Source organism: Sander lucioperca, chromosome 16, assembly GCF_008315115.2.
Source record: "Sander lucioperca isolate FBNREF2018 chromosome 16, SLUC_FBN_1.2, whole genome shotgun sequence".
In the NCBI taxonomy this organism is placed as follows: Eukaryota; Metazoa; Chordata; class Actinopteri; order Perciformes; family Percidae; genus Sander; species Sander lucioperca.
In genome coordinates, this window is record NC_050188.1 from 27316315 (window position 1) to 27338863 (window position 22549).

General features: G+C 40.7%; 1 protein-coding gene across 3 annotated transcripts in view; it reads left to right on the plus strand.

The window, feature by feature from the left end:
• phf14 (PHD finger protein 14) overlaps positions 1 to 22242 on the plus strand; it is a 119755-nt gene extending 97513 nt beyond the window's left edge. The window contains exons 18-19 of one of the 3 annotated variants that reach the window (XR_004101393.2): positions 21060 to 21290; positions 21412 to 22242. Coding sequence is in view for 2 of the 3 variants with exons in the window: in XM_031278608.2 (XP_031134468.2) it covers positions 13484 to 13654 (171 nt within the window). In the remaining variant the exon portion in view is untranslated. Of the gene's footprint in view, positions 1 to 13483; positions 13692 to 21059 lie in introns of those variants that run through there. The other 2 variants (XM_031278609.2, XM_031278608.2) reach the window with 2 other exon arrangements.
• Positions 22243 to 22549: the final 307 nt, after the last annotated feature.

Genomic DNA, 22549 nt, shown 5'->3' on the forward strand with positions numbered 1-22549 from the left:
CCCCTCTGCCTGACAGTCTGCTACAAAGAATGGTGCAGGAAGTGATTTGTCTGAGCTCCCCGCATCCACTGCTCTTATCTGAGAGGAAGATGTATGACATCTGAAGGAAGAGGTATGCAGTAAGCGGCTCGGAGTATCTTACAGTATGTGATGCTGACCACAGTTTTGGTTAAATGTCTTGTTTGAAATTCAGCATGTTTGTGTATTGCACTGAAAATTCCAGAGGATTGCTAGGATAAAAGTATAACATGAACATCATACTTCTCTATTTGTACTGGTAGAGTTTTAAACATTAACCCTCTGAGGTCTGAGGGCATTTTTTACATATCTTCTAGAATTCTCCTTTTAATATATAACTGATCCCCATGTGTTTCATATCAAAATGTTCAGAACAAACTCAGCTTTCTGTATAGTGACGCCCAAAATTGTTCCAGAGCGATGTATAGAGATAATTTGGCCCTAAAGCGGTTATATTTCTCAAATCTCTTGTGAAAATATACCTACACTCCTATTGTTTTGGTGCTTGAAATGAGTTTACAAAAGTCTTGGGTTCACAAAAGTAGCATAATGCATGAATGAAATAGTAAATAAATGTCTAAATGTATAAATAGTCCTGTTTAGTTGATTTAGCATGGTGTTTTTGCTATGGTTCTGCCTGTGATTTGTGCTGCTCACCAGGAGAGAGTACATACAGTACAGGTTTGCCTGATACACTTCTTGTTAGCAGGGAGAGGCTGGCCACTCCTAAGGTACCCGCTTGCTCTGTAGTTGTAGTTCAAATAGGCCTGTAACAATTATTACATAATTGTCTTATCACAATTTTCTTTTACATAATTGCCGTTTCTTTGTTTAGCCACAATTAATTGCTAACATTAGTCCTAAGGTAACTGTTGAGGGTAACTGTTAATTTTATATTCATTTAAGTCACTGAAAAATTAATACATAAATAAATATTTTTTAAATTTGACTGAAACTGACTACTGAAACTGTTAAAGACTATATTGTTTTATATAATAATATATATAATATAATATTTCTGAGGCAATTAATTGTACAGCAAAATTTGGAATTGTTACATTGTTACCTAATTTCAATCATGGTATATGGCATTTTAGATCAGTTTAGTGTTTGTTTTTGGGTAATCCAGCAAAATTAATACCTGACAAATAAGTGGTATAATAAGTAAGGAGGAAGTAAAGTACTTCATCACATTGATGCAAAAATCATACAATCCTAAAATTCTACAGTCATGCTAGCGGCGGCTCTGTGAGGCTACAAAGGCACAGCTAAAGTCAACATAACATGCTCACAATGACAGTGTTAACAATCTGATGCTAAGAAATTGCATACTAATGTACTGCATACATATTTAATCAGTATGCACTTCATACTGCCTACTAAATTAACAATTCAATTAACAATTAATATGCCATTACCAGCAGACTTTTCACACTGAAGTATACTCAAGCACTACGTCTTCTCTGCATCACGACTGTATTCATCACGTTACCAGCCCATGTTACCATTGAATGAAAATTGTTTATCACAAATGTGAATCAATATTACCTCTTCCACTCAATTTAATATTTTCCAGTATTAATTTTAGTTTTATGTTGTGCCACCAGAAGATATTTAGCACGTACACAGTTGTAGATGTCGAATTATGTTTGATAAAATGCTTCAAAACAATTAGTGGAGGTATTCATTTCCAAAAAGGAGTAATATGCCGTCCTTACACCAAACGACTTTTCAAGCGATTTCACTGTCACAGACTAATTTCCGATGTCGGAAAGAAATCCTGAGAGTCTTGCTAGAGTCGGGGCGCTCCCGTCGTCTCAGTCGTTTGTGTAAGGTGGTCACAAAACTCAGTCTGAGTCTTGACGTTCCATCAAAATCAAACGTGATTGATGTTATTGTAACTTTTAAGTCTTGGTAGTCAAGTTAAATCATGTGAACATTGTCAACAACCAATGGGTGTGCTCCCTCCAGCATCAAACCGGAAGCAGCAAACAGCTAGAGCCAGTGTTAATTATGGTTGCTATGGCTAAACCCTAAAGTTGCCGATTTTCAACCCTTCTGAAGCGAGTCATCCAACGGAGATTTACCGGTGGGTAAATGCTGATCTCTGGGTACTGTCGCCATTCATCTGCATGTACAGCAGAACGGAAAATCTGCAAACTTTCCCTTAAAGGAGAATTCCGGTCGATTTCAACACGTAGCTCTGTTGTTTTGTAAATTTGGAGTGCTGTCAGTAGCGAGAAAAACTAAAATAATCGGTGTTGCGTACACCGCGTTATCCTCCTGCTAGCGTTAGCATCCAGGAGGCTGAAACAGGGCATGTTTTAAACGTGCTTTTAGCCTCTAAACATGTTCGAGATGTCATTACAACAGGGTACCCGCAGGGTCTTAAAAGCATTGAAAAAGTCTTAAATTTGATAATCTCAAGTTAAGGCCTTAAAAGCCTTGAATTTGGTATACAAAGTCTTGGACTTCATTACAAAGGTCTTATATTTGTTTGCCTTTCCTAGGATTAAGTTCATATCGTAACAAAATTAACTGTTACTAATGTAGGCTAATTAAAAACTGACCGGAGCCCGTCACTGGACGCACCGGAGGACCGGGACCCAAAGTAAACACGCCTCTCTGACTGGTACCGGGGGGGTTAGCGGTTAAACTGAGCGGAGGATGTGCGGAATGTGTCGGTGTGTGTCGAGCCTGGCTGGCCACTCGGCGCCTTCAGACAAAACTCAAGCTAACAGGCTAACGACTTATTAGCTAGCCAAACACCGAGCGCTAAATCTGCAAAGATTGGAGCTGTGAGCGCATTAATCTGCTCGGTGTGCGTCTTATAGCAAACAGAGCGAGCAGCCGTCGGACTCTAAAGTCTGTTGATCCGTGCAGGACTTCACTGCGAGCTATGTTTAGAGACGATGTGACCGACAGGTAACGTTAACGGTTAGCTGCTACTGTAGCAGAGCTGCAAGTAAACGCTGAACTGAGCTGTGTGTTTTCAGGGTTAAACACTGCTGCAGGTTTTCATGCACGACTGTTGTTGGTGATTTACAGAGGTGGAAGACTTACTCAGATCATGTATTGCAGTAAAAGTAGAAAACTACCAAAAGTAAAAGTGCTCATTATGCAGTGTAATATGTCTTATTTTATTGGATTATATTATAATCCAATACATTTTATTAAATATGACTGATAATTTAAATAAAATGTTTTATTTAATTCAAGTAGCCTACTTGTACATAATTATTTTCTAGGATTTAAAATGTATACAGGTTTGACATTTTCCCCTCATACTTCTGTCGGAATGGGTACGAATTTCATTTGAAATGGTATTAAAAAGGTCTTAAGAAGCCTTGAATTTAAGTTGGAGGATCCTGGGGGTACCCTGTACAAGTGCCTACCTATGTGAAGTGATTCCTTCCAAGTGAACACAGTGAATCTGACTGCAGTAGTGCATGCATAAAAATGCATAAAAGTTTTGCTAATTCAGCTCTGTTTAAGTTCTGGTGTTGAGACGGCAAGACTAATGGCGCTTTTCCATCACATGGTACCAGCTCGACTCACCTCAACTCTACTCGCCTTTTTTGGTTTTCCATTACGAAAAAAAGTACCTGGTACCTGCTAACAGGTACTTTTTTTAGTACCACCTCAGTCGAGGTTCCAAGCGAGCTGAGGTGAGCCGAAAAGGTGACGTGAAAGCGACAGACGGGGGTGTCCTGAACAAACCCGCTATTTTTAAACAGTTTAGCCAGCTGTGTTTTTTTGTTGCCTCCAGCTTCATTTGAAACTAAATGTGTCTTCTGGCAACAACACACACCTTCCACGTTCTGTGTGTGTGTGTCGCATTTTCCGGCGGCGCTTGTTGTACAGTTCTGTGGAGGCTCCAGGCAGAGCTTTCGCCGTAGCCTACGTACACACACATGCTGGCTCGACGCACACACCAGCGCACAAGTATAAACATCAGGCCACTTACATAGGCTACGGTGAAAGCTCTGCGTGGAGCCTCCACAGAACTGTAAAACAAGCTCAAGTGGTCTGATGTTTATACTTGTGTGCTGGTGTGTGCGTCGAGCCTGCAAGACGACCAGCCACGCTGAGGCGGGACTAAAATCTGCAATGGAAAACGCCATTAGGGACCGTCTACAAACTACAACACCGAAAAGAGATACAACAAAAATATTAATTTAATGATTAAATAAGGTAGTGTCTCCAAACTTACCTCAATTATAACTTGTCTCCTGCTAGTTGTACTACAGCACTTTCTTACTTACTTATAATAAGCATATGCCTATTTTTGAAAATATTTTTCTTGTATCTCCTTTCGATGTTGTAGTTTGTAGACGGTCCTGAAGCGCTTGTCGAAAATGCATATCCAGTTTTTGGCCTTCCTTGGAAGGATAGGAGGTTAGAAAAAATTGTAAATGTTGTTTGCGATCTTCAGGTCGTTTGTATTTTGGCTGTGTGACCAAACCAAATACAACTGTACAACAAAGAAAACAAACCCTAAGACACATCTGCTTGGGTTTCTGTCTGTTTTTCTCTTGTCTGTCAGGCCCTGATTAATAACAAAATATCTTTTTTGATGAAGATTTGTCCCTGTGATTTGCTTGAATTGTTGAGATGTTTGTGGAGCAGTAGTAATAACAGAGGAGCTGCTGGTTTACAGTGTTGCAGGAAAAGGCAGCAGCCGTTGCAGACATGTTTCTGTTGTGCAAAGGGGCAATAAAAGGCTTTATTAGACAGGCTTGAGTTCATTATAGACGCTGTGTTTCTCTCAGCCTGCTCAGCTTAGATAAACCTCGCTCTGACCAAGGCCACATCCCTCCCACTGTCGCCCCAGGCCCTTTTTTGAATTGATTTCAGTAGTAAAGTGACAGTGTTACCGTAATATACGGATGGCCTTTAATTCAAGCCTGTTATCATGCCAAGGGGCGCTTGTTTAAGGCTTTATTTACACCCTTGCAGCGCAGCCGGGCATGCTGGGCTCCACGGTGAATCAGACCAGAAGATTTGGATAAAAGGTTCAAAATGCCAAAAGCTCTTAAAGTTGCTTGGGCAGTGTTTAAAGTACTCAACTGTGAACTTGTGTGGGATGCACTACTTTAGCTGCACTCAGACTTGTTGTCATCAAAAGGATTGCAACTGGTGAAATTACGATCCGTGAAAGTTTCAATTTCTCCACTTCCTCCATAGCCATAGGTCAACTCCTACTCAGCAAACAGTATTTGAAGTTTTTTGATGACGTCAGAAGAATATAGATCTGTATATGTATATGTAACAGTTATTTGTTTAAGGAAAGTCTTTTGCCTTTTTTCACTACTAGGTGTTTATCGGGCAAATGTACCTCAAGTCTTTGTAATATCTGATGATTTGCAGCAGCTAATGTTCATTTTGATGTCATTCCCAATTCAGAGGAAGATTACCTTTACACGCTGTGCCATCAATCAGAAGCTTCATCGCTTGACCTGTGAAAGACTGTAATTAAGTTAGCCTAATTGACTTAATGAAGTGTCACACTTGGCTGCCTTTACTATATGGAGTAAATTGAAAGAAAAATAGGCATCATTACTCATCAGATGTTATGGTATTTAGAGTGAGGCAGAGGGCATTTCTGCATTTCTACCAACTCCTCACCCAGTGGGTGTCTATCTAAGTGGAAAAGTCTAACCTTTAGCCTGTTTTTATTTTCTCACTGAGGCATTTTTCATTAGCAGTCTGATTGGTTTAATTAGTATCATTGGTGCATTTATGGAACGAAGATAAAGCCCCGAGTGTGATGTGAATTTGTTGCTCTCTGCATTCTCTTATCAGTATTCAAGTTGAATCGAAATGCCTTAAGGTCTGCGCGATCAATAAGCCCAACAGTCAAGGCTTTTACTTAAGCGTATGAAGTGCTTAAAGCATGATAACCTCATCAATGATGGTTGTCTTTTAGACATGGCCAAAGTTTAACCACAGTTTAATGTGATTTAAAGGCAAGCTGGGCCAGCTAAACTAGCCTGCAGGGAGCATGGGACATGGTCAAGGGTGGCCAGGCGGGACGCCGAAGACGAAGAGAAAATCAATGGCTAGGAGTCACCTCAATCACTTTAACTAGGCGCTACAGACGCCCATGCCCCTCTCAGGGGCCAATTTGTGGAGTAAACAGGAGTGTGTGATTGCTGTCGGGGTCCCCAGAGGCCCTGGCAGTTCATTTCTCTGGACCTGGCTCATTCTAATAACCCTCTAAGCAGAGAGCGTACATGATGCCACTTTTCGGACCCCCTCAATATTTTATAACCATAAACAGTGGAGCAGATTTTTTTTTTTTTCAGCCTCTGTTAAGATAACATCCCCAGCAGTCCTTGGCTCCTCCTGCGTGGGCAGAAAGCATGCTATATCCTCCAATAAATATACAAAATAAATAATAGTTTCACATTTCTTTTTTTTTTTTGAACCCACCACATTTGAGTATAGGAGTACTTTGGATATATTTTTGGCCTTTACCTGTGTAAAGGGCTTACATAAAATGGACCAATGAGCGTAGGACTAGCACTAATAGACATGAGACCAGAAATAATGGCTGCTTTTTAAATGGATTAATTTCAGTGAGGCCAATTTATTTGGCTGAGGACAGACATTGGCTTGCAGAGAGCACATTAACAAGACAACAGAAGTTTCATCTCGGCCTGCCGTTAACTTTCTCACAGAATTGACGTTAATTATCTATAGCTGACATAATATACCGCTGGCAATGTTTGTCATATTAACCATCACATCTTCCTCAAATGTCATGCAAGCTCATTTTGAGAAGTCTCTTGTTGAATATCAACATGTGAGGCTGAAGGGGGATTTACAAATGAATAACTGTTAAAGAAATAGTTTAATGTTTGACATATGCTTATTCACTTTTTTGTGCAAGTAAGATGAAGAGATAGATGTCTGTGCCTTAGCTGGAGTCGGGGCGCGGTTAGCCTAGCTTAAACTGAAGGGAAGCAGCTAGCCTAGAGTAGAGTTTAGATTCTCTGCCCGAGCTCAAACTGGACCCGACCCGACCCTTGGGCCGGGCCGATATTTTCCGCTGCTATCCTCGGGCTGGGCCGGGCCGGGCCCTTGATCAAGCATTTGTGTTTTTTTAATCATTACTTTATTAGCCTTATTGGGTGGGGAGAAAAAGGGACAGTATTAATTAGGTGACGGAGACCGTGGTGAAGGACAGTATTAATTAGGTGACGGAGACCGTGGTGAAGGACAGTATTAATTAGGTGATGAGACCGTGGTGAAGGACAGTATTAATTAGGTGATGGAGACCGTGGTGAAGGACAGTATTAATTAGGTGATGAGACCGTGGTGAAGGACAGTATTAATTAGGTGATGAGACCGTGGTGAAGGACAGTATTAATTAGGTGATGGAGACCGTGGTGAAGGACAGTATTAATTAGGTGATGAGACCGTGGTGAAGGACAGTATTAATTAGGTGATGAGACCATGGTGAAGGACAGTATTAATTAGGTGATGAGACCGTGGTGAAGGACAGTATTAATTAGGTGATGAGACCGTGGTGAAGGACAGTATTAATTAGGTGATGGAGACCGTGGTGAAGGACAGTATTAATTAGGTGATGAGACCGTGGTGAAGGACAGTATTAATTAGGTGATGAGACCGTGGTGAAGGACAGTATTAATTAGGTGATGGAGACCGTGGTGAAGGACGGTATTAATTAGGTGATGGAGACCGTGGTGAAGGACGGTATTAATTAGGTGATGAGACCGTGGTGAAGGACAGTATTAATTAGGTGATGAGACTGTGGTGAAGGACAGTATTAATTAGGTGATGGAGACCGTGGTGAAGGACGGTATTAATTAGGTGATGGAGACCGTGGTGAAGGACAGTATTAATTAGGTGATGAGACCGTGGTGAAGGACGGTATTAATTAGGTGATGGAGACCGTGGTGAAGGACGGTATTAATTAGGTGATGGAGACCGTGGTGAAGGACAGTATTAATTAGGTGATGAGACCGTGGTGAAGGACAGTATTAATTAGGTGATGAGACCGTGGTGAAGGACAGTATTAATTAGGTGATGAGACCGTGGTGAAGGACAGTATTAATTAGGTGATGAGACCGTGGTGAAGGACGGTATTAATTAGGTGATGGAGACCGTGGTGAAGGACAGTATTAATTAGGTGATGGAGACCGTGGTGAAGGACAGTATTAATTAGGTGATGAGACCGTGGTGAAGGACAGTATTAATTAGGTGATGAGACCGTGGTGAAGGACAGTATTAATTAGGTGATGAGACCGTGGTGAAGGACAGTATTAATTAGGTGATGAGACCGTGGTGAAGGACGGTATTAATTAGGTGATGAGACCGTGATGAAGGACAGTATTAATTAGGTGATGAGACTGTGGTGAAGGACAGTATTAATTAGGTGATGGAGACCATGGTGAAGGACGGTATTAATTAGGTGATGGAGACCGTGGTGAAGGACAGTATTAATTAGGTGATGGAGACCGTGGTGAAGGACGGTATTAATTAGGTGATGGAGACCGTGGTGAAGGACAGTATTAATTAGGTGATGAGACCGTGGTGAAGGACAGTATTAATTAGGTGATGAGACCGTGGTGAAGGACAGTATTAATTAGGTGATGAGACTGTGGTGAAGGACAGTATTAATTAGGTGATGAGACCGTGGTGAAGGACGGTATTAATTAGGTGATGAGACCGTGGTGAAGGACAGTATTAATTAGGTGATGAGACCGTGGTGAAGGACAGTATTAATTAGGTGATGAGACCGTGGTGAAGGACAGTATTAATTAGGTGATGAGACTGTGGTGAAGGACAGTATTAATTAGGTGATGAGACCGTGGTGAAGGACAGTATTAATTAGGTGATGAGACCGTGGTGAAGGACAGTATTAATTAGGTGATGGAGACCAGAAAGTCTCCTGTATGGTTCCAGGGCTTTGATTATGTTGCTACCTTGATCTGTTCCCCTCACTATTCAGCTGAGGGAGCTATGGTTCAAGTTTTTTTTTAGGTTTCTTCATTTGGATCCATTTGCGATCCATTCCGTTCTGAATAAACAAACAACGCAGTTTACATGCTTCGTCCTTGTTGCATTACCTGTATTTATTAAGATAATTCTAAACAGATTTCTGTAGTTCAAACAACTCGGAATTGTAGTTGAGAACGTCAGTTATAACGGCCCACGTATAAAACAATTGTCGGGTTTAAATCAGGCTCGGGCTCATAATTACAGTTAATGTGTCGGGCCGGGCTCAGGTAGGGTCGGGCTTGATTTTTTGGGGCCGATCTAAGCTCTAGCCTAGAGCACTTCTAAATCTCACTAATTAATACATTATATCTATTTTGATTAGTCCATACACAAACAGAAATGTAAAAATGAACATTTGTGGTTTTAGGTGACGTTACATGCTGGAACATTTTTCTTTGTGGGATGCCAGTGAGGGATCATATTCTTGGACCTGGGAGTTGTGATCAGGGGGAACAGTGTTTACCTCTACATACCCTCCAAAGTTCAAAAACACATCTTCCAACATCAAGCTCACCAATTAAAATACAGTATCTCATTTGTTTGATCCATACACTAACCAAAATGCAGACACAACAATGTTTGATTATAAGTTAACAAGTTTCAATCCAATTTAATGAAATTTGAAGCATGTCTGGGAAATCAAAATCCATTATTTAGAATTTTTTTTTTGCACATTGTGTAAAATGTCTACATTGTGACAGTCAAGTTTTTTTAAACATGGACAAAAAGTTCATTTTTTACTTTAAAAGTAATGTAGATAATAGCTGGCTACATCCATCCTGCACATAGGAAATTAATGTAATATAATTATAATCAAAATATGTGATGTTCCAATCATGTTTTAGTTGCATTTTGTCAGAAAAAATAAATCAATTAAGATGTTATGTTTTGGCTATGTTGTCCATCCACGAAACTAACGCAGAAAAGCAAGACTGAAGTATTACTACTTGCAAACTCTTTCATTGTCTACGGTATGCTCGAGTTTTTTACATGCCAATAAATGAATGTCAGTATCAAATTACTAGTTCTTGTGCCACATCTAATAATGTTTCACAAGTATGGACAAGAGCGCAGATTGAGAAAGCCCCAATGAAAGGATTTAATGTTTCATAATGATTTTTATAGTCGTGGTGATACGCCACATATGGCTCCACGCAAGGGAAACACTGTTTTGCCTCTATAATGTTGTGCCAGGCCTTGTCATGTGTGTACTTGTATAGTAAAATGTGTGGGGTAATCAAATATTCGGTGAAGCACTGATTGGGCCATGTGAAACACTTAGTTTGAAGTCTCATCCTCTTTGTTTTTATTTTAAGACGTTTTTGGCATTTTCTCTTTGACATGTTGTGCGTTCCCAGTCTTGTTCAGAAATAAAGTGGAGATACTTTTCCCACAGTGCCCAAACACTCAGACCTATTTATGATTCTCTGCTTTATTGCTTAATAATTTAAGTGCTTCAAATTGGAAACAAAGCGAAAGCAGCTTTTCTTTTCCCGACTGTATATCCCCTTCCAGGAGGCATCTGTAGTTATCTGGCGAGGCGATGAAAAGAAAAACCTGCTTGTGAATTTTACCTCCGATTAAATTAGGCGTCGCCTGGTAACTTCATCTCGGTATCAGTCATGCCTCACTAAAATGGAAAATACGTTTCTTGGAGAGGAGGGGGGAAAAAGGGACATTATAAAATGCCCTTTGTAATAAATGAAATGGGAATTGCAAATATGCGCAGTCATGAAATTTAATTGTGCTCTCTGGTGACTGGTTTGTGGGTGCTGAGGAGCAGGGGTGCAGGAGAAGCGCTGGGGGCAGAGGTGGTTAAATGTAGCGCGTAACGCACTGCCTGAACAGGCTAATGAAGCCGCTGTTTATGACCCACTGCAATTGTGTCATCTCTTGAATGGAAACAAGACGCCTGTGCACACACAGAGGCACTCAAACTGACAGTAGCTGTCGCTGCACACACACACACACAAACACACACACACACTCCTGAATGTGCTTCTATCTAACAAATGTGGTCTTTATTAAATTAAATTTAATAAAGTTTTTTATTAAATTAATTAATATGTTAATTTTTTTAGAGGAAAAAAGGGAGAATATGCTCAACTAAAATTATTTTCAAGTGCTGGGAAGAGGCCACATGCAGTACAATACAACCTTCTACAGCGTAACAGTATACAACATTAGTCTCTAGTTACAATGACATTATAATGTCAATGAAAGGAGATATCAGAGCAATATAAAAACATATATAATGTAAATACAATGGCGCATTATAATTTTGTGTGTGTGTGTAGTCCCTATAGTGATATGCAGCCTTTACACTTTGCTGCTGTACCATTTTAGCTGATTAAACTGGTTGGTAGACTTAGGTACAGAACACTATACACACATAAGTATAGTGTAAACTATACACAATAAATAAATAAAACAGTATGATATATGTAGACTGCAGAAGCTTTTCCTGAAGAAAATGTGTATCATTTCTAAAAGCACTCATGTTACTACGCATGATTTGTAGAGGAATTTATAATCATAGGAAAATTTAAAAAATTTAAAAATTTAAAAATTACATTAGTTGACAGATATACATTTACGTAGTATAAACTGTAGGAGAGGATCAAAAGTGTCTTAAAAAAATCATGTATTCAGGTATATCTCAAAATATATGCAAATGATAAAACAGAGAGACAGTGGAATTGGCAAAACGCTATCCATGCTATCAAAAGGGACATTTTAAAATCAAAAATGACAGTGAAATAAAAAATAAAGTCTAATAAAACATTAGTTACTTTATAATAATAAGATTACTTTTGGAATTATTTGCTTAATTTATATATTTTTAGTGTTTGTTTTATTTGCTTAATGTTTGACATTTTGGAGTTACATATTCCTGTAGACAACGAAATATATTTTGACATGGAGTTGTCTTCATGACAACTGAGCACACTGAGGAAGACCATGAGATGTGGTTGAAAGCCCTGAAACAGTAGTAAGTGGACCTTAGTCAGGATTATTTTACTGTTTCCAAGGCCAAGAATGATCTTTTATGCTCTGCCCTGTTATTGTTAGTTCAGATGTCATTGCTTGAGCGTTTATCAGTCTTTGTTGCAGAGGTTATTGTGTTGCAAATGATCATTTATGTAAGCCTTCGTCAATTAAGTCAATCTTAATCTCTTACGAAATTGACATACAAGTCATTAAACTAGGGTTAAACTCAAATTGTGCAACATGACAGAGTTTAAATTCACACCTGATTTGATTATTTTAAACTGGTGTGAACCTACTGTTGACATGAATGTTAAAGCTTGATTGTTGTGCTTTCCCCTCCTATAATGTTTGTAGCGTTGCACAAACACGTGCATAGCTGTGCTGTTATCTGTGCATTGTGCAGTGAAAGACACACTCATAAATAAACACAGTGAAAGCAGAAAACATGATATAAAAATCAGTCACACTAATTAACTGCTAATTCTTTTGAGGACTGCATAAGCTTGATAAAGAAAGGCAAAGCTTATTAAAGTACATGCTGTGTTGTGCATTATGATTCCTAAATTTAATCCCAGTTTATGAGGTTGATTGCATTTGTGCGTTTCCGTGCGTGGGTGCACGTGTGTGTGCGTGTGTGTCTGCACAATTAATCGCAATTTTATCCAAATTGCAATATGGACTAGTGCAATATGCAAATGGCAGAGAGGGCGCAAAATTTGTTAAAGGCAAAATATGTGTCAAACCATTCTGAATGAAGTATTGTGGTGCTGCAGAGACAAATCCTATTCTACAGACTAAAGAAAAAAATCTTTGTTTGGCACAGATCCTTGAAGGAAAATCACACTATAATCATTTAGAATTTTTGAATTTTAACACTTTTCAATGAAAATGAGAACAATATACAAAAGTGATACAGAAATGATAATTCGCTCCAATATCGTGAATCATGTCGCTATCGCAATATCAGTCAAAATAATTGCAATTAGATATTTTCCTAATATCGTGCAGCCCTAGTGTGTGTGTGTGTGTGTGTGTGTGTGTGTGTGTGTGTGTGTGTGTGTGTGTGTGTGTGTGTGTGTGTGTGTGTGTGTGTGCGTGCGTGCGTGCGTGCGTGCGTGCGTGCGTGCGTGCGTGCGTGCGTGCGTGTGTGTGTGCAGGGGGTGCAATTAATGGTGCAAGCAGCAGGGATGTGAGGCTGGTTAGTGTCAGAGCCGGACTGTTTGTTTCTTTGTTACCCCAGGCTGAGTCTGAGCTGTCCTCCTGTCTCTGCAGTACATTACGCTCTGCTCCTGCCCTTTAAAACGCCACCTCCACTCAAATGAAAAATGTGGCATTTCATTATCATATATGTATAATATGTTAGTGCCAGAGGCCCTCCCAGCCTATGGAAAGCCTGCAGTGAAAACAAACCCACCCTCTTCTCCTCTCCCCCATTTTTCCCCAGAGGGAATTGATGGAGATATCCCACAATGCCAGAGCCCATCAGCTCCTGCAGGCCCCGTCGGGGGGGGAGGGGGGGCGTCTGCCTCTTCACTCTCCACAAAGCAAACGTCTCTCGCGGTGGCCACTGATGCAAAACACAGCTCCGTGCCTCAACCTCTGTAGTCCACAGTGAGAGAACAGGAGGAGGCAGATGTTTCATGTGCTTCATGCCCCCTCTGTCCTCTCTCTCTGGATCCGTGGCTAAAGCTTCACTTTAAAATGTGCTACAAATTTGAATACAAGAATAACACGCACATCTTCAAAACACAGACACAGATAATATTAGGTTCAGAGTAATAATTAATGCTTCATGTAAATATCTAAAAACAGGATCCTGGATACTCACCCACCATTGATGTGAAGGATATGATGCAGTTTGATTGATTACATATTCAACACATACATAGTCCAAAGACGCCTACACATCAGAAGGAAGAAGCCTGGAAAACATTCGACACCTAATTGCTCACGGTTTCTCTTTTTCTATACTCTTTTCAAGTATTCAGTATTATTACCTCACAGGTCTCAACTTTGTTTCCACCCTAAGCCAGCAGCTGTTTTTGGCTACAAATCTCTAATAGTGTGTTCACACCAACTGTGTTTTGGGCAAATTGCGTGACTTGATTACATACTAAATGAATGCAAATAGAAGCAAATTTGCGGCGGTCATCAACAACATACGAACTTCGCGTCATGCTCGTATCCGCCTGAGTTTAAAAAAAAATGAACTTGAGCGATCTAAGTTGCGCGAGTAATTCGGTACAAAGCAAAATCACGCGCCTGGTGTGAAGACAACATAAGAAACCCACTGTACACTACCTGCCTAACAGCAGACAGACAAAGCTAGCAACTAGCTGGTGAGCATAGTAGAGCATCTAGCTGCTAAAGAGCCACATGTTTTTGTCAAGAGCTGGTGGAGACCAAAACAGAGCTATAAGAAGAGTGAAAATGTGTGAAAAGTGGACACCAGCACAACTTTAAATTTATATTATTAGGAACTAATGTTCTTCTGTGTCTGTTGGATGTGCAAATAGGTAGTTGTTTGCTAATACATTGCCCACATTTATGAGGCAGAATAAGCTGTAAACACAATATATTAATTACATATTAATGCCATATAATAATATTTCATTAATAGATTATGTTTACAGCTTGTTCTGATGCCCCAAAGTGGCCAGGATGTGAATGCAGATTTAAATACTACTCCCATTCTCAAAAGGTTTTCATCATCTTTTAATTGCAGCATATACTGTGTATTTCAGTACAGATTAATAATGCTATGACACATGTAATGACGGTCTTACTGTAGACATTATCTCTAACAGGAGTTACACATCTCTTAAGACACTCCCCAGGTGACATGTGCATTTCAAATATGACTAACAGCTCGTCTACTCTCTCTGACACTTTAAATTGCACGCTGCACAGGCAATTTCTGTAGACTCACTCCATCAGCCTCACTATAAGGGCAGATAAATGAGGAGTGGGCCCTAACGGAAGGCAATCTTCAGCTGTAGTATCACTTCCAGCACAGCATTTCACTGAGATTCAAAGAAACATGAAAACAGATGAAGATTGGGCCGTGTCTCTCCCCGCTGCTGCCCTCCTACTCAGACCGAAGGAGGAGGGGGCTCTGCAGGCAGACAGACAGCAGGATAATACCAGCAACAGTGAGCCTGTGGAGCGCTGACACCCGTCTGATTCCCTCGGGCAGAGACAGGTGTGATAGGTGGCTGAATGGTTGGAGTAGGGAGGATAAAGAACACATGAGAAATCCCATGAAGGCCCTGAGAGGCCAGGAGGACTGGCGTCACAATGCTCTCAGGGACACACACTAAATCAGTGGAGGAGGCATGGGAGGCACTGCTATGGCTTTATGAGATAGTTAGCATGCGCTGGCCCCTCCTCCCCTCTTGTTTCCCATTTAAGAGCTGACTGGCCCTCCGATAACGGATGGCGCCACAGGTAATTGGAAAATTGGCAGGCTTGTCAGGGAGATTTGGTGGATGGCACGAGGGTATACGATGGCGGAGTTCATGAGGTGTCACCCCACAGCTAGATTTATATCAGCCCTATGGACCGGCACCAGAAAGTATCCAGAGTTCAGGAAAAAGTAGCACATTTTTCTCCGGGGGAGACTGCATATCAAGACTGCTCCAGAGGTACGGACAAGGTTCCTGTTAGTAAAGAGATAATATATGAGCCTTCCTTTGCATTAACCCTAACCTTAATTTACTGTTCCTACACACTGCGACAAATAGCTCCGCACATCCTACACTCTGATTTATTTACACTAAGATCCAGGAAAGTCAGCTCATCTTCATCTTATGTGACACTTTAAATTTTAATCTGCATTATTAAACGGCGGTTTACATGATAGGCTCCCACATGTATTTTTATTAAAGTGAGATATTGGCTGGAATCATTGTTTCACTAGTAGGATGTGGGGGCTGCAAATTGAACATATCAGCCAAATGGTGGAATTGCAACTCCCGGCCCGTCACGTGATGCCCTCTGGCCCAAAAAGACTTCCCATAGACTTACATGGTGAAAGACACGTCTGTAAATCAGTGGATTCAGTTTTTTTAGCGTCCCAACCCCCGTGAAATGACTCGTTTTACTATCAGAATTGAATCCATTTGGTCTGATAACATTAGGAAAGTCTAGAAGAGCCACCTGATTAAATCATTTAAGGGGGCTTTCAATAGAAATAGAAATATGCACTAGTCCAGAACACAGGAGCTTCTTCCTGTATTTACTTTCTTGCTCCCGCCCCCAGACACATCTGACCAGTAAGCGGAGTGAACGTTCTTGCGTGGTTTGTAATGACGCATTTTGGTATGCTTGGATTTTGCCAGGTCTGAAACGAAACCGAACCAAGAGGAAATCGGAATCGGTAAGGAAAGTTTACAAACTCATCAACTGATTTGGACCAAAAAAAACGAACTATAGGTGTGAAAACGCCCTACGTTAGTGGAGCGCTAAACCGGAAGTAGCCGCCATGTGGGCCGCATAGTGCCGATCATCCGGGTAATTTTTGGCTCCATGATGGCTTTATGTGCCACTGAGCAACTCTTATAGGAATGAACGGGGCTCTGCCTCGAACTCCGTACACAGGTCTTATTATATATCTCCATGGGAGCGACTTGGGCTTCAGTTTCTCACTCAAGGACACTTAAACATGTGGACAGGAGGAGCCAGGGATCAAACCTTTTTAGAGTAATCACTTTTTATCCAGTGGCATCATGAGGTCAAAAGTTTAGTTTGTCCAATACTTTTGGAAGGCAAATATTAGCATGCTAGCCCGCTAAAACTAAGATGGTGAACATAGTCAACAATATACCTGCTAAACATCATGTTAGCTTTGTCATGGTGAGCATGTTAGCTAGCCACTGTGGCTGAGTACAGCCTCACAGAGCCATGGAGCTATTGTTATAAAGTTGCAAAGATAATATTAAAGATATAACTACGGGCCTAGAGAATCTTTAGACCAAATACTTGGGAAAGTCTTTGTTTTTTAAAAGTATGAATAGCTACTGCGTGTCCTTTTTTTCACCCCAGGGTCTAATGTTGAATTAGTCTGCCAGTAAAATTCCCCCTACAATCTATTGTTAAAAGATGTATTTTGTTTTTTAATTAGCGAGCACACAGCCGGGACACGCTACAATATTTAAGAAATAATCTCTGTACATTTATGTGAGTACACACAAAAAGTCCATATGGGAGTGAAAGCATGCGTGACTGACAGAGAATTAGAACGGAACAGCTAGCTGTAGGAATGGGGATTCATGAGGCGTTGTGGGCTGCAGGTCCTAACCCGGCGAACACACATTCTGATGTGTAGATGTGTTTATTAACCTCTGGAGGGGGGATAATTGTATCTGTCAGAGTCGTTTAATCACCGCTGCAGCTCTCACCACTGTCACTTTCACTTTGTCTGTTTTACTAAATCAGCTGGCTCCTCGGTTGGCCCACCATGACTCCTGCTCTCTCTGTGTCACTCTCTTTTTGTTGGCTGTAAAACTGGCGTTTACATTTGGGAGCTGTTTCATAATTAATTTTTTATAAAAGATAATCTTCTATTCTTTGTGTAACTGTATCCAGGACATACTATAGAACAGAATAATGATGAAAACACTGGGTTTGACATCAGAGAGACACAGTTTAAGATGGGCAATACAGCAGTTTTAGTTCATTATTCATCAATCATTGTAGTGGATCCAACACCATCAGCCTGATTTTGATGGAATTTATAGGCTAACTTTGTTTTTTTTTTTCAACCTGGACCCTATGGTTTTTTTGTGTAAGTGACTGATGGAAACAACAGTCTTTGAAAGTGGTCCAGTATTGAGCGAGAACTCTTTGACCGGCAGTCGCGAACCGTGCTGCAATGTAACCCTATAGGGCTAATGTGCATAGTCAATTCTGTCCACTAAAAGTTCTGTTTTTGCCGCTGACAGGCTCAGATTGCTATAAGTGTCTGATAACAGTATGGAAAGGATTGCCACAGCGATAAACCTTTTTTTTAGAGGGTAAAATCCTCTTTGTTTAACCAGAAACAGAGATCACTAAACTCCCCAGACTCCATTTAAATAAACAATACTTTTACCGTGTATGGCCCCAGCACATTTTCACCTGTAAATTGGTCAATTATGTGTTTATGTAAACCAAACCAGAGTGGTGATTGTTGGAAATTTGGAAAGGCTTTTCATCGGGTTTTTTTTTGTGTTTGTCGACTTTGAATGGAGTGTATTTTACAATGATAAATTGTATTTACGTGGAGTCTGGTGGCTTTAGCGAACGTAATTTCGCGGATGTTTTTATGTTTAAAAAAAGGATCTTAACTCTTAACAAAAATGTTGACCTCCTTAAAAATCCTTTCCATAATGTTGTCAGACACTCAAACTGACACTTAAGCTTAATATTTTGAGCATGTCAGTGGCAAAACAAGCATATTTGTGGACATAAAAGTTGCACAATTGCCCTGTTAACTTACATTATAGCTTGTTTCTCTGACTGCCGACTGCAGCGATCTCTCTTAATACTGGACCAATGTCAAAGATTGTTGTTCCCATCAGTCACTTAGACACAAGAAGATAGGACAATAGGGTCCAGGTTGAAAAAAAAAAACGTTACCCTTTAATCAGAAGATTCATGGGATCCAGCATTTTTTAAGGGACACTGATTAAATATGTACAGTACATTAAACATCTATACATAAAAAATGTACTGTATAATTATTGAATACAGCCTTTACACTTTTTCCCTTTACAACCTTTACACCACGTTTCCCATGATCTCTGCCTGATATGTCAGAAAATATGGGACAGCATAATAGGTGGCCTTTAACATTCACGTGTTTGTATTTCTTTAAACCAATCACAATTGCTGCAATACAGTATGACATACAGTATGACATACAGTATGACATCGGATGTCAGGCTTCATCCCAGTACTGTTCTTCCGGCAAGCCAGACTATATAGTTAATGAAAAGGCAAACATTTATTGCAGGTTTGTGAGGCACTTCTACATTGCTACATAAACGACAAACTACATCTGAAATTTGGCACTAAGAGTTGGCCCTGGATGTAAATTTTGAGTTGGGGAATTGTCAAATATGAATGTAATACTTGGGGATAGTGTGCTGGTACATCTATATATTCCTGCAGTCTGTAGTACAGCCATAAGTCAGACAGTAGGATAAGTTTAGGTTGTTATAACACCTTCACAGAGAAATGGTCTGTTTAGTTTTTCTTCCTGTTCATTGCTAACCAGTGTTGGGCAAGTTACTTCCAAAATGTAATACATTATTGATTACTAGTTACTGTCATTTGAGAGTAATTAGTTATATTACAATATTACTGTCTCTGAAAAATGCTTTACATTACTTTTGCATTACTTTTGAGTTACTTTCACCAAAATAACAGCAGAAGTTTTACTTGGCAGGTAACTTGTGAAGTCTCCTCTTTATCCACTATATGCATCATAATTTATTCATATTATTTTGTATTATTAATCTGAATCTGCAAAGTAACTAAAGCTATAAAGTAAATAGTAAAGTAAAACATACAATAGCCTACTTGACTCTGAATTGTGATGGACTAGAAGTAGCCTAATAAGTAGGAGAAAATGAAAATACTCAATTAAAAGCACCTTACAATTGAACCGGAGTAGCCTACGGTAGAGTTACTTTCCACTGCTGATAAAATGTAATGATATTACGTGTAGCAATTCCCGATATGTTGTTATCTGTCAGTTGCTCGGGCACGCTGCTGTCGGCACTGACAGGACACAGATGTCCCTAGCCTACCATCTATGGTTCTGGCTCTGACCACAGGAACAGAGACAGGACACAGATGTCCCTAGCCTACTGTCTCTGGTTCTGGCTCTGACCACAGGAACAGAGACAGGACACAGATGTCCCTAGCCTACCGTCTCTGGTTCTGGCTCTGACCACGGGAACAGTGACAGGACACAGATGTCCCTAGCCTACCATCTATGGTTCTGGCTCTGACCACAGGAACAGAGACAGGACACAGATGTCCCTAGCCTACTGTCTCTGGTTCTGGCTCTGACCACAGGAACAGAGACAGGACACAGATGTCCCTAGCCTACCGTCTCTGGTTCTGGCTCTGACCACGGGAACAGAGACAGGACACAGATGTCCCTAGCCTACCGTCTCTGGTTCTGGCTCTGACCACGGGAACAGTGACAGGACACAGATGTCCCTAGCCTACCGTCTCTGGTTCTGGCTCTGACCACGGGAACAGTGACAGGACACAGATGTCCCTAGCCTACCGTCTCTGGTTCTGGCTCTGACCACGGGAACAGTGACGGGGCAGCTCGCTTCAACGCAGCGTAATAACTCCTGAAAATAATGTCCATCTTGCAAATGTATCTGTCTCTGCAGTCCTCTCAACCATCGAATACAGCAACAGGAAATAACACTCACGGCTTGTTTTTTTTCTGTGCCGAAATGTTTCGCGGTGTTGGTGAATTCTTAATAAAACAAACACCACTAAATGTTGCGTTAAAATGCGTTGTAACTTGCATTACTGAGATTGTAACATGTATAATATTACCAACATTTAATTAGTAATGCGTTATATTACTGCGTTACAGCAAAAAGGAATACAGAACTGTAATTGTGTTACTTTTGTAACGCGTTACTCCCAACACTGTTACTAACAGTGACATTTCTAGTCATAGTTCCATTATCTTTATTGTGACTATTATTGCCACTGTCAATCACCCCCCCCCCCCAAACCGGCACCGTCAGACACCGCCTACCAAGAGCCTGGGTCTGTCCCAGGTTTCTCCCTAAAAGGAAGTTTTTCCTCACCACTGTCGCACTAAATGCTTGCTCTTGGGGGAATTACTGAAATTGTTGGGTCTTTGTAAATTATAGAGTGTGGTCTAGACCAGTGTCCTGAGATAACTCTTGTTATGATTTGATACTATAAATAAAATAAAATTGAATTGAATGTTTAAAGCAGCCTTCTGTGAGGTGACTGTGTGATGTGTCCTGTGTTTCCAGGAGGAGGACGAAGAAGAGGAGCAGCTGGAGGAAGATGACTCTGTTAAAGAGGAAACGGCAGAGCAGGAGATTCCAAACTGAAGCAGAGCAAGACGACTCAGACACACCACTGCTCCGCGGCTTCACCTCCAGTCTTTGCATTTTTGTTCAGACTACAGCACACCTAACTTTCTACTAGCCTCCCAAAGTTTCAGCGGATAGCTTCCACTCCGGACAGTTCAGCAACCAGAGGTGTATTTTAGAAGAAAAAAAAAACACTATTTAAATGGTAATAGCTTTAGATTCAAGGGGTAGAGTTTGTACTTTTTATGAACAAGGCTGGACAGACGGACATACATCTCTCAGATTTCAGACAACTTCATGAAGCAGCGCATCAAAGCATCCAGCCACATGGGCGCACACACAGCACAATGCTGCTTCTACAGCAGAGACTGTTAACGCCTGATGTATACACCTGATGTATTTATGACTTTCCATGCAATCTATTTTCATACACTAATGATCACCAGACAGTGTTTCCACACAGAGTATCCTCAGCGTCCTGTTTACAAGATGAAGCTAGCAGAGTGTGTGTGTGTGTGTGTGTGTGTGTGTGTGTGTGTGTGTGTGTGTGTGGGTTCTTTTCTCTCCGAGTCCACGGAACACTTCTTCCCCCGCCGAGCACGCTCACACCGCTCTGACTTCAGCGGGGAAGTGCTTTCCACCGTCTTCGAACGCATTTCACTCGACATTTGCCTGGAGGATTTTATTTTTTATATCTCATACATATCTTCTTACTTCCCCCATTTGAAATATCTACTTATTTTCTCACTTAATTACACTTACAGTATGTGAAGTATTGAGCTTGGTTTTTGTGTTGAAAATGAACTTTTGTAATCTTTGATTTGCAGTATCTTGAAGTGCTACATACCAATCTATTTTGTTATTAGATTTGTATTAAAATCTTCCATGTTTAGCACAAGTGTCTACTCAGAGATTGTATTTACATACCTTGTAAAGTCAAATTAATTTTGGGTTCTTCTTCTTTTTCTCTGGTTCCCTGGCCTGCTAGTAGTCTGTGCTCCAGAGCTCCCTAGGAGTCATCACTCACAGTTTAGCAACTGAAAATGTTCACAGCCAGCCCATCCACACCAAGAACAATAACTATAACCATAATTATAACGATGTGAGCATCCACACTGCTGAACAATAACGTTCTGCAAACAGTGACGCCAAGCTCGCACTGCACGCTCCAGCTGATAATAATACATAATATACAGCAGACGTTGCAACGTACGATTACAGGAATGTCTGTAGTAATATCCTATAGCCTATATTCGTAGATTCAGGTAGCCTACATTTTAGGAACCAAAAAGCCTACAGGTGGTCCCCGGGGCGCACAACCTGCTGCCTTTTCCAGGCAACAGCGGGCGCACAGCACCACATAGAGCAGGCGGGCAGGTATCAGATTTGTATGTGCAGAGCACCGGAACAAAAACACAGACTCTATG